Source organism: Penaeus monodon, chromosome 18 (genome assembly GCF_015228065.2).
Source record: "Penaeus monodon isolate SGIC_2016 chromosome 18, NSTDA_Pmon_1, whole genome shotgun sequence".
Lineage (NCBI taxonomy): Eukaryota > Metazoa > Arthropoda > Malacostraca > Decapoda > Penaeidae > Penaeus > Penaeus monodon.
In genome coordinates this window covers 11,248,504-11,265,799 of record NC_051403.1, presented here as the reverse complement: position 1 = coordinate 11,265,799, position 17,296 = coordinate 11,248,504, and the positions used below count along the sequence as shown (strand labels likewise).

At 40.2% G+C, this 17,296-nt stretch overlaps 1 protein-coding gene across 4 annotated transcripts in view; it reads right to left on the bottom strand.

Annotated features, from left to right (window-relative positions):
- Positions 1-3,293: 3,293 nt before the first annotated feature.
- LOC119584239 (metallothionein-1-like) overlaps positions 3,294-17,296 on the bottom strand; it is a 26,875-nt gene continuing 12,872 nt past the window's right edge. The window contains exons 1-3 of one of the 4 annotated variants that reach the window (XM_037932755.1): positions 5,161-5,308; positions 3,886-3,963; positions 3,294-3,610 (exon numbers count right to left, since the gene is read on the bottom strand). In XM_037932755.1, the coding sequence (XP_037788683.1) occupies positions 3,534-3,610; positions 3,886-3,963; positions 5,161-5,182 (177 nt within the window). In that variant the 5' untranslated portion in view covers positions 5,183-5,308 and the 3' untranslated portion in view covers positions 3,294-3,533. Of the gene's footprint in view, positions 3,611-3,885; positions 3,964-5,160; positions 5,309-7,347; positions 7,650-7,937; positions 8,016-9,173; positions 9,291-17,296 lie in introns of those variants that run through there. The other 3 variants (XM_037932754.1, XM_037932753.1, XM_037932752.1) reach the window with 3 other exon arrangements.

Below are 17,296 nucleotides of genomic sequence, written 5' to 3'. Positions count from 1 at the left end.
ATATGCATAGGTATATATATGTATAGGTATATATATGTATAGGTCTAGGTATATACATGTATAGGTCTAGGTATATACATGTATAGGTAGAGGTATATGCATGTATAGGCATAGGTATATATACGTGTGTACATGTATAGGTATAGGTATATATACGTGTGTACATGTATAGGTATAGGTATATATACGTGTGTATATGTATAGGTAGGTATTTACGTGTGTATATGTATATGTATATATACATGTGTACATGTATATGTATATATACATGTGTACATGTATATATATATGTGTACAAGTATATATATGGACGTGTATGTATACAAGTGGACGTGTATGTATACAAGTGGGCGTGTATGTATACACGTGGGCGTGTATGTATACACGTGGGCGTGTATGTATACACGTGGACGTGTATGTATACACGTGGACGTGTATGCATACAAGTGGACGTGTATGCATACACGTGGACGTGTATGCATACACGTGGACATGTATGCATACACGTGGACATGTATTCATACACGTGGACATGTATGCATACAAGTGGACATGTATGTATACACGTGGACATGTATGCATACACGTGGACATGTATGCATACACGTGGACATGTATGCATACACGCGGACATGTACGCATACAAGTGGACATGTACGCATACAAGTGGACATGTACGTATACAAGTGGACATGTACGTATACAAGTGGACATGTATGTATACAAGTGGACATGTACGTATACAAGCGGACATGTACGTATACAAGTGTACATGTATATATACAAGTGTACATGTATATATGCAAGTGGACATGTACGTATACAAGTGTAAACGTATGTATACAAATGTACATGTATATATACAAGTGGACATGTATGTATACAAGTAGAAATGTATGTATTCAAGTGTACATGTATGTATACAAGTAGAAATGTATATATACATGTGTACGTGTATATATTCAAGTGTACCTGTATATATACAAGTGTACTTGTATATATACAAGTGGACATGTATATATATATATATATATATATATATATATATATATATATATTTGTACATGTATATATATATGTGTGTGTACATGTATATATATGTGTACATGTATATATGTGTACATGTATATATATATGTGTACATGTATATATGTGTACATGTATATACATGTATATATATATGTGTACATGTATATGTGTACCTCACGTCGCTCCAAAGACATTTCCTGCAGCTGTAATTCCACGCCACGGTGGACGCTCAACGCTTGTGCCAGAGATGACCAAGTTTTACTTAGTTCGTGCCCAGTGCTCACCCAGCGCAGATAACCACAAACACCAACAACCTCAACCACGCGCCCCCACTCCCAATTTACCCTAAGACATCGTCTCTTGGGTTCCCTTCACGGTGTAGAACTCAATAAAGAGTCAAGCAGTTATAACCACTATCACTGCCAACTAGTCAACCATTGTTCAGAGGCACTCAGCCTTTCAGTCTTTGGCTAATGGATTACACAAATTATGCTTATGTACACGCAATAAATTTATTTCTGCTCTTTTGAACTTCCAAATTATACCTCTCTCATAATATTGTGAAGCTAGCTAGCCTATGAAGGCGATATATTTAAGTTCACCCTGACGGTTTTTCCGAGCCTAGGCGTGCGGCCTAGATTAGTGATTACTGCCTATCTTGTCTTATTTTTCTTCCCGTGTTTATCCCGCCTAAACTGAAGTTCTATGTAGTGTTAGATAATACAACTTGCTATTAATAGACGAGCAAATAAACAAACCGTTAAATAAACACTGCAAGCCACTTTAAAATGGCTGGCTTCATTAATTGGTCATGATTGTTTGACCCAGTCTAATTTGAGATCAGTATCCAGTACATTATACATATGGTAAGATTACGAAGAGGAAACAAGAACCATCAATTAATTCGTGGTCCTTCGCTAGAGGTTTACAAATGAGCCGGCCGACCCGAGTGGCTCGTGAGGCGTTTACGAGTAATCACTTATTCCAGGGATTGTGCATACGTATCGGTATGATCGACCAGATATGTGGCGAGATAGAATTATATGTAAACCTGGTATAAGCTTTACATGTGCATTATATAGTAATAAGGCACGCAAGTTATATTTGATTAAATGAAATTTGAATAATGCAGACCTAAGAAATGTATTGAATTTGCCGACAAATTTGGACTGTTTCATCGCCAGTTACTATTCCACTACGTTGCCACTTCTAATATTAGAAATTTATTTACAAGGACGAAATTGGTATGCAAGTCTAAATCATTTGTCCGCAAAGATTAAAATGTCAAGCAAGATGATCCTGTAAAAAGAGGGCCCATAAATAATTATCGACCATGAAGCGATAGAGGGTGCGTAAGGCTAAAAACATGCAAGCGCACAGCGTGAAATTCCAAACAAGCACGTGTGACGGAGACGGTGAGGTGTTACTGTTGCAATGTCATGTCCAACATCCTTGATAAGATGGAAACCATATACCGAAGACCTATCGATGTGGCCGAGGCACGTCTACCTCAACTTGCAAGAAAGTCGAGTCCATCAACAAATGGAAGGTACCATCATAGTGTCCGCAAAGCAAAACCCTAAGTATGCATTCTATATTTTTTTTCCGGTATTTTAAGCCGTTCTACAAAGATAGTGAAGTATATGGGAGAAATTAACACTACGATTATTTTATGGCATTGCCCGTAAACCGAGAAGTTTCTTAACCTCCAGGATTAGATATCGAGATTATGGATTACCACTACCATATCCTCGCCTTCAGTTATTTGAATCCGTTTTTTGGAACAAAATTTTAACGTAACGAAAGGAAACCTTGCTATTCTATTACAAGGATCGAATGCTTTCGAGTCCTTAAATGATGCAGTCGTTTGCTTTATCCTTAAAATTAATAATTCGACTGTACTGTTATTTTCGCAATACTTACCAGTTTAGCTTTATTTCTCTCCCCCCCCCCCCCCCCACCTCTTATACACAAGCGGTTATGAAGATTCAGAAACAATTGGGAAGCACAATTGCAAATTTTGCATAAGCATACGAACTTATATATAATATATATATATATATACATATATATATATATATATATATATATATATATATATATATATATATATGCAACAGCGTATACAGTAACAAGCCGACTTTCTTACACAAATTAAGCTTAGGAACGGTTACTGTGGAAACTTTTCAGTGCGTTGTCCCCCCCCCTCCCAGTATTATCATTGGAGTATTCAGCACTTGCATGTATTTAGGAAAAAAATTCTAATTTGATTTTTATTTATTTAATAAAAATAAAAGGGGGGTCTATTTGACATATTAGAAAAAAATAGATCATTAACAGGAATAATTTACGGTCAAGCAATATAGACCTAGAGAAGGTAGAGGTTCTCACAACCTATAGCAAATTACACGACTGGTCCCAATCTTCATAGTCTTCTCCCTCTCCTCCTGCTCACTCCGCCGCACGGGAGAGACTGTCATGCAGGCTAAGCGCCTCATGGCTGCCTATGGACAACACTTGCATGGCTTGGGGCAAGTCTTGGCACAGTCCTCCTTCGAGGGACAAGAACACCCCGTTGTGCCTGTGAAATAGTAAAACAGGATTTAGATAAGCCATTTTCCGACTGGAAATAGTTCCATTCGTAAGTGGGTGAAGTGGGTAAATACTGAACGTAGTGGCTATACAATTACATCATCTTACAACTACATAAGACAATATTCTAGAATTGTAGAAATGGCATGATTTCAAGTTAAGAATCGATTATAACTAGACAGGGTGAAATTGAGTATCAGATGGAAAAGGAGATTAAATTACTTTATAAAATGAGCGGGAGGAGAAAAGGAGAGAATTACTCACACTTTTCACAGGGTTCGCAGCGACAGCTCTTGCACAAGCAACCTTTCTTGCAGCCTCCCTCGGCGCACTCGCATTTATCTGCAATGTTGAAGGACCTCAATTATTCAGGTGAGGAGGACGCCACAAGACACTTCTCATTTAGGAAAAAAGTGGGTAGGAGGTAAGGGGGGGAGGGGAAGAATGCGTGTTAAGAAAGGGAATGTAGAAAGAGGTGGAAGAGAAGATGGAAAGAGCAAGAGAGAGTAAACATGGCGATTTATTTAAGGAAAAAATAGCTAGAAATAAGGAAGAAAGGGGAGGAGGAATGTAAAACCTTATTTTAGCTCAACTTTATTGATAAGGGTTATTGGAAGGCATAGCGTTATCTTTCCGTGAAGAGCTCGGATCTTGCAGAGAGCACAAACAAGCACAGATCACTCGCAAATACGCACATATGCAAACTCACGCTCTCCCGTATTTACTCACTCTCATGCCACAGAAATTAGACTCGTCAATACCTTAAAGTTAATCGAATTGGGAAAAGACGGCTCTCAAGTTACATGCAACAAGTTGCCAAAAACAAGCTAAAACTAATCCGCAATAAAGGTATGCGAGAAAGTAATGGGCCGTGTGATTAAGAGATCCGTCATGAAGAGAAGCGATCAAGTTTATCATACGCTGAAAAAGTGAAGAGGCACCTTCCTCATTATGATAAAAGTATAAAAAGGATAGGGATACGCTAAACAATTCTTATCGATAGCTGTAAAGACGATCGTTACAATATCAACGATGTACAAGGGTTTCATTTCGAACACCCTAGATCTAGCACCGAGGTATAATGGGTGCCCTTTCTAGCCGGAAAAGGCCCGTTTCCTTGCCAAAATCCTATTTAGTTTTGCCGAAGAAATTCGTGGAATTTAACAAGCTAAGACGTTAAACATCCTAAAAATCTAGGTAAGAGTTCATGCTAAATAATGAGAGCATTCTTTCAACCGTATTAATAGAAGAGCAATACCCCAAACTTATGGACTAGTGCATTAACATACCGGGGACGTAAGAGTGAATGCATGGTTTAATATCGGAAAGGCAGCGTACACTAGACAAGAAATGATACTGATCAAGAAAGGAGAAAGAACAGTGGCATCTACACTTGCCGTACGTTCGGCACAACTACCTGTTCGCGACAACACTAGGCATGATTAAGACTGGAAAGTGAGAAGACCGACACGGATAAAAAAATTTCAGTCTATGCGAATAGTACGAAAAATGATATATTCCAACACTAAAAATCCTTACCAATGCAGCAGGGACCAGGCATCTTGAGTGAAATTCAGTGGAATTGAGCACGATCACACGAAGTTGATGTACTACTTGCTAACCTTCTACGTCAGACACCACGTGTACAATGTTTATATTGACGTAAGACAGCCAGCTGCGTGCCGTGTGCAGGGGCCTCACCGTTGCCAGTTAAGCTTTTAACGATTGAACTGTAACTAATCTTTTATACATTTATGCATGCGTAACTTAGCCAGGGATGATTTTATATCAGGTGTTTTTAAGTATTATACAGGCGATAAGACTGTGACCTAAACTGTGTTTTATATAATTTTCGTAAGAATCCTTAAAGCAGTGACAAACAGTCAATAATATAAAACCGAATCTAACTATATAATCATTCATTCATTTTAAGCTTACTTCCCAATCGTATGCAAAAAAAAAAAAAAAAAATGCTTTAGAGGCCATGAGTGAATAATGATTTAAAAGCCGAGAGCGAGAGCGCGGAAGCGAGCGAGAGCGAGCCGTGAGCAGAGCGAGAGTTTGAGAGCCGTGTGCAGGGCGTATTCACTTATTTTAGGCCTTATTTCCGCTGACAAAAAAACTGTCTTACGACACTAGAAACTGTCGTTAATTTCATTCGCGACAATTCCCCGGGCCGGTCGCGACAGCAACGATGCCAATGTTCCTACGCTGTTGCTAAAGGCTCCTAAAAATCGTGCTTCATTTGACGAATGTGATTTTATTTTTGAGTTATATTAAATTATCAACCACTTTTTTATGATATTACAATAGGAAATAGCAGTATATACAAGTTCTTCGTTGTCAACATCTGAAAATTACAAATAAAACGATTTACAACTACCGAAATCATTTGAAAATGCCCAGACCCTAAGCGCCTCCCATCATACGTTTTCCTTCGTCTATCGACATCGGATTTGGACGTGACACTTCTTTAAATATTTTGAATATGTCACCTTTTCTTAACTGATATCTATTACATTTAAAAGAATACACGTGCGCTCGCACACACGTATACACACATTTATAACCGTTTGTGTATGTATATATACCCGGTTCTGTATGTGTGCGTCTATATATATATATGTATATATATATGTATATATATACATATACATATAGATACATATATATATATATATATATTTGTATATATATATAACCGTTTCTCTGTGTGCGTCTATGTATATACATATTACAATATATGTATGTATAGTCTAATGATGTGTGGTTTATCTGTATCTATTATATATATGTATATTGTATTTATACACACACACATATACTTGTATCTTATACTACTACATACACACATATATGTATGTTATATCATAATATATATATATATAATATATATATACATACATATAATATTTATACATACATACATATATATATAATACATATATGTATATTAACATACATACACACACACACACACATATATGTTATACATTTAATTTTATATTTATATTATGCTGTGTGTTTTATAATATATGTATTTATGTATATGTATATGTATGCAGACACACATATATGTTGTGTGTGTGTCGTGTGTGTGTGTGTAGACATATGTGTAGTGTTTGTGTCATTGTATACCTGTTCATTAGAAGAAAACAGAAAACATCAAGCTATTCGAAATATAGAATAAATTTCAGAGCTGATCGATTATATGTGGCATTGGGGAGATTCAAGCAGACAGCATGAATCCAGTCAGTACCACCAATTTGTACTTTATCAAATCGTCATGGGAATCATTGGCGTCAGAGAAGAAAAAAAGAAAAAAAAGAGAGAGAATATATATGTGAGGCGCGAGCTATCTTGAAATTCAAGCGAACGAAACCTAAATTAACAGATATCTGCATCTCTTGTGAAATTGATTGGAAAGAATGAAAACAAAAATCCTACATACTAGGCTGTACGTACATGTATTTATATATGTGTGTGTGTGTGTACATGTATATATAGACAAGATTCAGAAATAATTGGGAAGCACAATTACAAATTTTGCATAAGCGTACGAACTTGTACAGTAAGAAGCCGACTTTCTTACACAAAATTAAGCTTAGGAATGGTTACCGTGGAAACATTTCAGTGCGTTGTCCCCCCACCCCCACCCCAAGTATTATCATTGGAGTATTCAGGACTTGCATGTATTTAGGAAAAAAATTCTAATTTGATTTTTATTTATTTAATAAAAATAAAAGGGGAGTCTATTTGATATATTAGAAAAAAATAGATCATTAACAGGAATAATTTACGGTCAAGCAATATAGACCTATAGAAGGTAGAGGTTCTCACAACCTATAACAAATTACACGACTGGTCCCAATCTTCAGTCTTCTCCCTCTCCTCCTGCTCACTCCGCCGCACGGGAGAGACCGTCATGCAGGCAGTCATGAGGCGCTTAGCCTATGGACAACACTTGCATGGCTTGGGGCAAGTCTTGGCGCAGTCCTCCTTCGAAGGACAAGAACACCCCGTTGTGCCTGTGGAATAGTAAAAGAGGATTTAGATAAGCCATTTTTCGACTGGAAATAGTTCCATTCGTAAGTGGGTGAAGTGGGTAAATATTGAACGTAGTGGCTATACAATTACATCATCTTACAATTACACAAGACAATATTCTAGAATTGTAAAAATGGCATTATTTCAAGTTAAGAAGCGATTATAACTAGACAGATACGAGTAATAGACAGGATGAAATTGAGTATCAGATGGAAAGATGAAATTACTTTATAAAATAAGGGGGAGGAGAGAAGGCAAGAATTACTTACATTTTTCACAGGGTTCGCAGCGACAGCTCTTGCACAAGCAACCTTTCTTGCAGCCTCCCTCGGCGCACTCGCATCTATCTGCAATGTTGAAGGACCTTAATTATTCAGGGGCGGAGGACGCCACAAGGCATTTCTCATTTAGGAAAAAAGTGGGTAGGAGGTAAGGGGGAGGGGAAGGATGTGTGTTAAGAAAGGGGCTGTAGAAAGAGGTGGAAGAGATGGAAAGAGCAAGAGAGTAAACATGGCGATTTTTTTTTTTTTTTTTTTTTTTTTTAATCGCTGGAGATAAGGAAGAAAGGGGGAGGAGTAAACTAAAACCTTATTTTAGCTCAAATTTATGATAATGGTTACTGGAAGGCATAGTTATCTTTCCGTAAGAGCTCTGATCTTGCAAAGAGCACAAACAAGCACAGATCACTCGCAAATACCCACATATGCACTCACACTCTCCCGTATTTACTCATTCTCTCATGCCACAGAAAATTAGACTCGTCAATACCCTAAACTTAATCGAATTACTTGGGAAAAGACGGCTCTCAAGTTACATGCAACAAGTTGCCCAAAACAAGCTAAAACTAATCTGCAATAAAGGCTTGCGATAAAGTAATGGGCCGTGTGATTAAGAGATCCGTCATAAAGAGAAGCGATCAAGATTATCATACGTTGTAAAAGTGAAGAGACACCTTCCTCATTTTGATAAAAGTATAAGAAGGATAGGGATAAGTTAAACAATTCTTATCGATAGCTGTAAAGACGATCGTTACAATATCAACGATGTACAAGTCATTTCGAACACCCTAGATCTAGCACCGAGGTATAATGGGAGGCCCGTCTTCTTGCCAAAATTCTATTTAGTTTTGCCGAAGAAATTCGTGGAATTTACCAAGCCAAGACGTTAAACATCCTAAAAATCTAGGCAAGAGTTCGTGCTAAATAATGAGAGCATACTTTCAACCGTATTAAGAGAACAGCAATATCTCTACATACCGGGGATGTAGGAGTGAATGCATGGTTTAATGTCTGAAAGGTAGTGTACACTAGACAAGAAATGATACTGATCAAGAAAGTAGAAAGAACAGTGGCATCTACACGTGCCATACGTTCGGCACAATATCTGTTTGCGACAACACTAGGCGTGATTATTACTGGAAAGTGAGAAGACCGACACGGATAAAAAAAAATTCAGTCTATGCCAATAGTATCAAAAATGATATTACAACATTAAAAATACCTTACCAATGCAGCAGGGACCAGGCATTTTGAGAGGAATTCAATGGAGTTGAGCACGATCACACGAAGTGGATGTAGTACTTGCTGAGCTTCTACGTCGGACACCACGTGTACAATGTTTATATTGACGTAAGACAGCCAACTGCGTGCCGTGTGCAGGGGCGTCACCGTTGCCAGTTAAGCTTTTAACGATTGAACTGAAACTAATCTTTTATATATTTATGTATGCGTAACCTAGCCGGGGATGATTTATATCATGTGTTTTACATCATTTTCGTAAGAATCCTTAAAGCAGCGATAAACAGTCAATAATATAAAACCGAATGGAACTAGAAAATAAATCATTTTAAGCTTACTTCCCAATCGTATGCAAAAAATATAAATTAAGAAAATAGAATGCTTTAGTGGCCATGAGTGAATCATGATTTAAAAGCCGAGAACGGGAGTGCAGGAGCGAGCGAGAGCGAGCCGTGAGCAGAGCGAGAGTTTGAGAGCCATGTGCATTCAAATCTATAGAATACGGGGCAAATTCACTTATCTTAGGCCTTATTTCCGCTGACAAAAAACTGTCTTACGACACTAGAAACTGTCGCTAATTTCATTCGCGACACTTCCTCGGGCCGGTTGCGACAGCAGCTATGCCAATGTTCCTACGCTGTTGCTAAAAGGCGCGACTTCACCCCTATTCCTAAGAATCGTGCTTCATTTGACGAATGTGATTTTATATTTGAATTATATTAAAATATCAACCACTTTTTTAATGATATTACAATAGGAAATAGCAGTATATACAAGTTCTTCGTTATCAACATCTTAAAATTACAAATAAAACGATTTACAACTACCGAAATCACTTGAAAATGCCCAGGCCCTAAGCGCCTCCTATCATACTTTTTCCTTCGTCTATCGACATCGGATTCAGACGTGACACTTTAAATATTTTGAATATGTCATCTTTTGTTAACTAATATTAATTACAATTAAAGGAATACACGTGCGCACGCACACACACATATACACACATTTATAACTGTTTGTGTATGTGTGCGTATATAAATATATAACCGTTTCTCTATGTGTGCGTCTATGTATATACATATATACATATATATGTATGTATAGTCGTTTGTGTATGTGTGCGTTTATATATATATATATATATATATATATATATATATATATATATATATATATATATATATACATATATATATATGTGTGTGTGTGTGTGTGTGTGTGTACACACATATATATACGTATGTACATATACAACACACACACATACATATGTATGTATGTATATATATATATAATATATATTATCATACATATATACTCATACATACATACATATATATACATATATATACACATACATGTATATATATACACACATACATATGTATATACATTTATTTTATATTTATATATATGCCTGTGTGTGTTTGTATAATATATTTATATTTATGTATATGTATATATTTACAGACACACACTTACATATATATGTGTGTGTGGGTGTGCGTGTGTGTGTTTATGAGTGTGTGTGTGTGTTTGTGTGTGTGTGTGTGTGTGTGTAGACATATGTGTACGTGTGTGTGTCATTATATACCCTGTTCAGTTAGAAGAGAAAACAGAAAAACACCCAAAGACGATAGGATATATAGAATAAAACTTCAGAGCTGATCTGCTTATACTGTGACATTCGGGAGATTCAAGCAGACAGCATGAAATCCAGTCAGTACCACCAATTTGTACTTTATCAAGATCGTCATGGGAATCATTGGCGTCGAAGAGAAAGAAAAAAAGGTAAAAGAAAGAAGAGAGAGAGAGAGGTGGGGGGGGGCTATGAAAGTGCTACAGCCTATTTCAAAACGGATTAGGACCGATAGTGATATGAAAAGAAAACAAAAATCTACATACGAATACAAAATGAATGTAACAATTTCATAAGTATCATACTCATATAATTGGTTATATGAAGCAATACCAGTAGTTATGAAGGAGTATTAGGATAATCTCATAAAATAGTAACACAGGTCAAAGATCGCTATGAAACGCTGTTTGAAGTTACAATTTGCACTAAGTTCCTTTTGTGTAATGAGCTTCATGGCCTCTGAAATAGGTTGCGAATCACAAAACGTTACACTACTCCATTTACATTTATTGTTATTTAAGCAACAAACCTGCGAATAAGTCTTTTGGCAGATGAATGTATGTAAACACCAGTTTTGTAAATCTCATAAGGCAGGAGAACTCGGCTAATGCTGTAATATACGGAGTCAAGTGTTAATTGCATGTGTCTCGTGTATGCTTAGGAGTGTGACATATGGACACTGATCTCGAGAATATTTTTCCTCCGTAAAAAAAAAGAAGAAAAAAAAATTGGGATTTCTTCCTCTGTCGATTCCTGAAAGGATCTTCATTTACCATTTCACATAACAAATATAAACCAGTGCCCATTACTTTAATTTTATCGAAAGTATTTGAGTGTTAATTTGGAAATGTTGCTGTTCTTCACTACATTTTACAGCTTGTTTCCTGAAATTCGTTTTGTTTTTAGAACAAAACTAATATGTATCTATATGATTCAGCAATCCCTAGATGCAATCCAGTTATATATATATATATATATATATATATATATATATATATATATATATATATATATATATATATAATATATATATGTATATATATTTTTTCTACGTATTTGACTATACGACTTTGTATACGAACCATTTTATATTATCTAATATTAAAAACTCAGACGGGTGTAGCTGTTGATGACTCTTCAGTAACTTTACTGATATAAAATTTGGTGTCTCATTTTGTAGCCTACTTGAACCCCTTATCTTCATATTTCATTCCAGCGATAAGAAACATGGCGTCTCTTATTTAATGGGCTTTGTCAATAGTACATTTTTAATACAACCCTGTCAGTGATCCCCATAGAGTAGTTGTAGCTCATCGATGAAATGGTGGTCTGGATTGCATTTAATTAGTGTCCGCTCTCTCCCCAGCAACATTAGGGAGAAGCTCCACGACTCGGACGAGACGGCCATTGATGTACTCCTCACCAGAGCCAATGCACTGATGGAAGCACATCGGCAAGCTCCCGTTTTCCCGCCGACTAGTACCGACATCAACACAGCAACTGCCCGAGGGTCCAACACCATCTGGAGGCCTTTCACCCCATTCCTGGCTGCAGATGACTTTTGCTCCTACCACAACAATATGGGAGCGCAGCCTATAATTGTGCCAACGGATGTAGGTGGAGGCCACGAGGGCATCCAAAAAACGCAGAAGTTGGCCGCAACCATGATCAACACAGTCAGTCGCCCCCACACCAGTTTCCACATCCAAGATGAGAGAACCAGAAAGCATTTTCTCGTCGATACCAGAACCTTCCTCTCCATTTTCCCAACAACGCAGTCCGACAGAAGAGCTTCCAACAACGACCTGCTGAGGCTTGTCGCCGCCAATGGAACACCAATCAATTACTACGGTTCCAGAGACATCGCCATATGCCTCGCTGGTCACACTTACCCATGGAGTTTCCTCACCACTTATGTGACCCAGCCACGACTCGGCACTGAAGTTCTCTCACACTACAACCTGCTGATTAATATATGAAGACGCCAGCTCATCAACACAGAGACTTTCACTCTACTCCCGGTCAGCTTAATCTCTATTCAAGGTCCTCCTGACATCAACACGTGCCACCTCACCGGAGATGCCTAGAGGGACATGCTCATCGATTTCCCTTCAGTCTTCAAGCCAGAGCTCCACCACACCAACCTGGGAGCAGCAGCAAAACACAGAGTGTACCACCACATCAAGAGCACAGGAACCCCAGTCCATTCTCGTTTCCATCACCTGAGGCCAGAGATACTCCACACCACCAAGCTTGCTTTCACAGAAATGGAGCGCATGGGCATCTGCTCTAAGGCTGCCAGTCTTTGGGCATTCCCTCTCAACATGGTCCAGAAGTCAAACAACTTGTGGCGCCCATGCGGTGATTACCAGCGACTCAACTTCACTGAGGCAGACTATTACCCCTTGACAGCCAGTATAGGTGACACCCGCATATTTTCGAAACTGTATCTCGTTAAAGGGTATTTCAATGTGCCTGTTCATCCAGAGGATGTGCCCAAGACAGCTATCGTTACCCCATTTGGTAGCTGTTTTCCACTACTCTACTTTTGGGCTCAGGAACAGCAGCACCACTTTCCAGAGGATGATGGACCAGATTTTTGGGAAGCTCCCATTCTGCGTGCTCTATGTAAAAGACATCCTCATTTTCTCATGGGACCACCAGGACCACCAGTAGCAGTATTCAACCCGGATAAATGTGTTTTCGGTGCCAGCAGCATCAATTTCCAAGGGTATAAAATCCAGAGCCAGGACATTTGGCCACAGGCCAATAAGGTAGATGCTGTACTCCAATTCCCTACCTTAACATCCATTAAAGGAGTCCAGCAGTTCCTAGGAATGATAAACTACTATCACAGATTAATACCTGGGGCTGCCAGCATTCTTGCCCCTTTCAGGAAGCCGTCACCGGAAGCAAGAGATCACTAGTGTGGATCCAAGAGCAAGAGAGAGCTTTCTCAGCTGTTAAAACATCCCTCACCAGGGCTACTATCTTAGCACAGCCCACCCCCAACACCCAGCTCTGCCTCGTCACAGACGCCAGCAATTGCAGTAGGAGCCATCCTGGAGCAAGAAGTATATGGCAGGTGACAGCCCCTGGCATTCTTCAGCTGGAACCTCCGGCCTCCTGAGGGGATGTACAGCACATTGGACAGAGAGCTCCTGGCAGTACATCTGGCCATACGACACTTCCACCACATGCTTGAAGGTATGTCCTATATCATTTTTACAGACCACAAGCCAGGGGATGCTTGGTCAGAGCGGCAGCAACGACAGCTCTCAGCTATCGCAGAGATGGGCTGCACTATGAGACACCTCTTGGGCTCCCAGAATCCAGTCGCCGATTCTCTCTCACGCATTTAGATCTCCTCCATTCAGTTCAGGGTCAGATACAAGGCTCTAGCAGCAGTAGAAAATGAAGATCCCGAGACCATAGACTACTTCACGGCCAGTACCAGCCTTCGCTGGGAGAAAGTCACCATCAGAGACATGCCTGTCCTCTATGACATCAGCAGCATGCTGCCCCCTCCCCTTGTACCTATCACATTGCGGAGGGACATCTTTGACCTCATCCATGGATTGGCTCACCCATCCATCCACAGCACCATCAAGCTTGTTGCAGAGAAGTTTGTGTGGCACTCCATGAAGAGAGATCTCTGAGACTGGGTAAGGAGCTGCAAGCAGTGCCAGCACAGCAAGATCCATCACCACACCAAGCCACCTATCCATGACCTGCTCCAGCCCACATGACGTTTTGGCCATATCCATGTGGACATCGTCGGACCTCTCCCACCGTCAGAAGGAAAAGGTATATCTATAGCATAATTGACCGCTCTACCCACTGGCTCGAGGCTATGCCCATGCAGGATGCAACCACCAGATTCTGCACTCAGGCACTCCTCAGCTCCTGGATGGTCTGTTTCGGTCTCCTGGAACACATGACGTCTGATAGGGGAGCAAGTTTCACCTCAGAGCTGTGGAGAGCTCTAGTGCAGTTCCTTGGCATCACTCTCCACTTCACAACAGCATACCATCCACAGGCTAATGGACGTATGGAGAGATGGGCATTGCTCCTTCAAGACAGCCCTCACCACCCATTGCACCACCACCTGTTACACAACGCCTAAGAAGCATATCGCCCATTCCACAGCCAAGATGGCATACAGTCAGGCCCTCATTGTGCCTGGAGAATTTTTCCAACGGCTCGCACGACACTCAGCTAGAGGACCTTTGCCGGGTAGCCTGGCAATTCGCTCCCAGCAGACCCACTTATCACTTTCATTGGCTGTCCTACACCCAACAAGGACACGGCTTATTTTGTTTTTTTTTCCGCAATAATGCCAAACAGCCAGCTGCTATCGCGCCCTTACAAAGGTCCTTCAGTGCTCCCCCAGGGTTTTCAAGCTACAGCTCAATGAATGGACTGGGTCACCATGGAGCGCCTTAAACCAGAATGCATCAGTGTCTCGGACCATGATGATGCCACTTACACGAGATCTGGACGCCATTCTCACCACTGCAGGATCCTCATCCTGTAGTCCTTTCTTCCTTGATAGGGGGGAGGCATTGTGGTGAATGCCACAATCACTTCACACAGTACCAGTGCAGCCTCACCCAGCACAGTTCCCCGCACCGAGTCATCCGCCACAATCACTTCACTCATCACTGGTGCAGCCTTGCTCGACATAATTACCTCCGCACCGGCGATGGGATGCTGTTAGTGGGGTCAGTGCTGATTTGCCACAATGTGGGAGAGCGTCGTTCAGCGTACTCGGCTGCTAACCTCACATCTCCCATATTGTATCTATACCGCATGCTCACCAAAAATTATCACTTGTGGTCCTGCCACTGGAACCTCCTATTTAAGGTGCAGGACAAGAGCTCCCTCTGTGAGGTGGTACAGCCTTTGGGTGGCTGATTCACTGAAGAGGAAAGGTTTCCATACAATGATGCTTATCTTGTAGGTGGAAGGGCATCCCCTCTGGTCTCTCCCCAGGAGTTCACACCTACCCACATGTTTGCTGGTGTGGCATCCCTGTGTGCTGTGGAGACGGGAGTCCTGGAGGTTGAAAAATGCCGTGCATGAGTATTCCCTGTGGCTAGCAAAACGCCTCTTTGGTCCTTTATTCCAGCAAGACGGGTTGTCTGATCTTGGTCTGGTCAGATCAATCGGCACGTCTCCTTCGGGAGGCTAGGGTCAAGCATTCAATGTCGCCATTGGTACTCACACTGATCCCATGAGTGGCGGTACAATGGCCATTGGTTGCGTATATCCTCTCACCACCCCTGTGGCTGTTAGACAATAGTTCTAACATACAACTTCCCCTTGTTGGACTCAAACCCCCCACAAAAAAGAGATATAAATGACTGCAAGGCCCAGACTACAGCTGTCACTCTGAAGCCATACATGGCTTCTAATGGCAAGAGAAAATGCAAAGCACAGGTTGAAACTGAGAACTGCTAAAATGGACATGACATGAGAGCTGCTAAAATGGACATGACATGAGAGCTGCTAAAATGGACATGACATCAGCCAAAAACATGACTGTCCACGAGATTGTCCAGCAGATGGACTCTTGTGCTGGCTTCTCCAGGCCAGCACCCAAATCAGGGAGACCTCTGAGTAACCTTTAGACGTCCTCCCTGACCGAGATGGGAGCACAAACAGCTGCATGCAAGTGACTTCTAGAGGGTGAGAAAGCTAGAATGGAGCTTGTAATGCAATTTTATATAAATTTATTATTACAATTATAGCGTTAGGGTCTTCCCCATATCACAATGCACAGGAATGCCCAATATAAGCCAGGATTGCGTAAATTGCCTAATAGATCTACGTTCTGACATTATTCGTTCGATCAGCAACATTCGAGTCAGTGTGACTTGTAGTTACATCCATTAATTAATGTAGGACTAGAGTGTAAGCTAGAATCATTATTTACTTATTAATCACGCCTTTCTCACCCTCTAGAAGTCACTTGCATGTTTTGGGTAAATTCCAAGCGATTGTGATTCGTGATAGATATCTGTAGGGAGTGTCACGAGCCCCCATCACAGATATGCAGAAGATTTTCGCAGCTCAGTTCGCTTCATTATAGGGCATTTTGGGTATAGGAACCTTCCCCCCCCCCCCCCCGTCGATGAAGTCTGACATGCATAGCTAGATATGGCTACCTCGTCAGTCCAGAATTTCTGACCCCGAAAATATCTGCTTGCTAGAAAGCTTGCGAATATTTATTTTCACGTCACCATTCATTACTGCATACATTCTGTCGCATATGTTGAATTCAATGTAGTAGTTGAAATAATTTTGTATATATAGCATTGCTAATTTATCTCAGTATTGTTATATTGAACGTTAATCTTCGTGTTTGTGGTTCATTCTCTGTGTGAGCTCACTCACACACACGCACACTTATCTATGAGAACATAAGACACTGAAATCTTTTCATTAATAGGGTTTGTTGCTGTCGTAG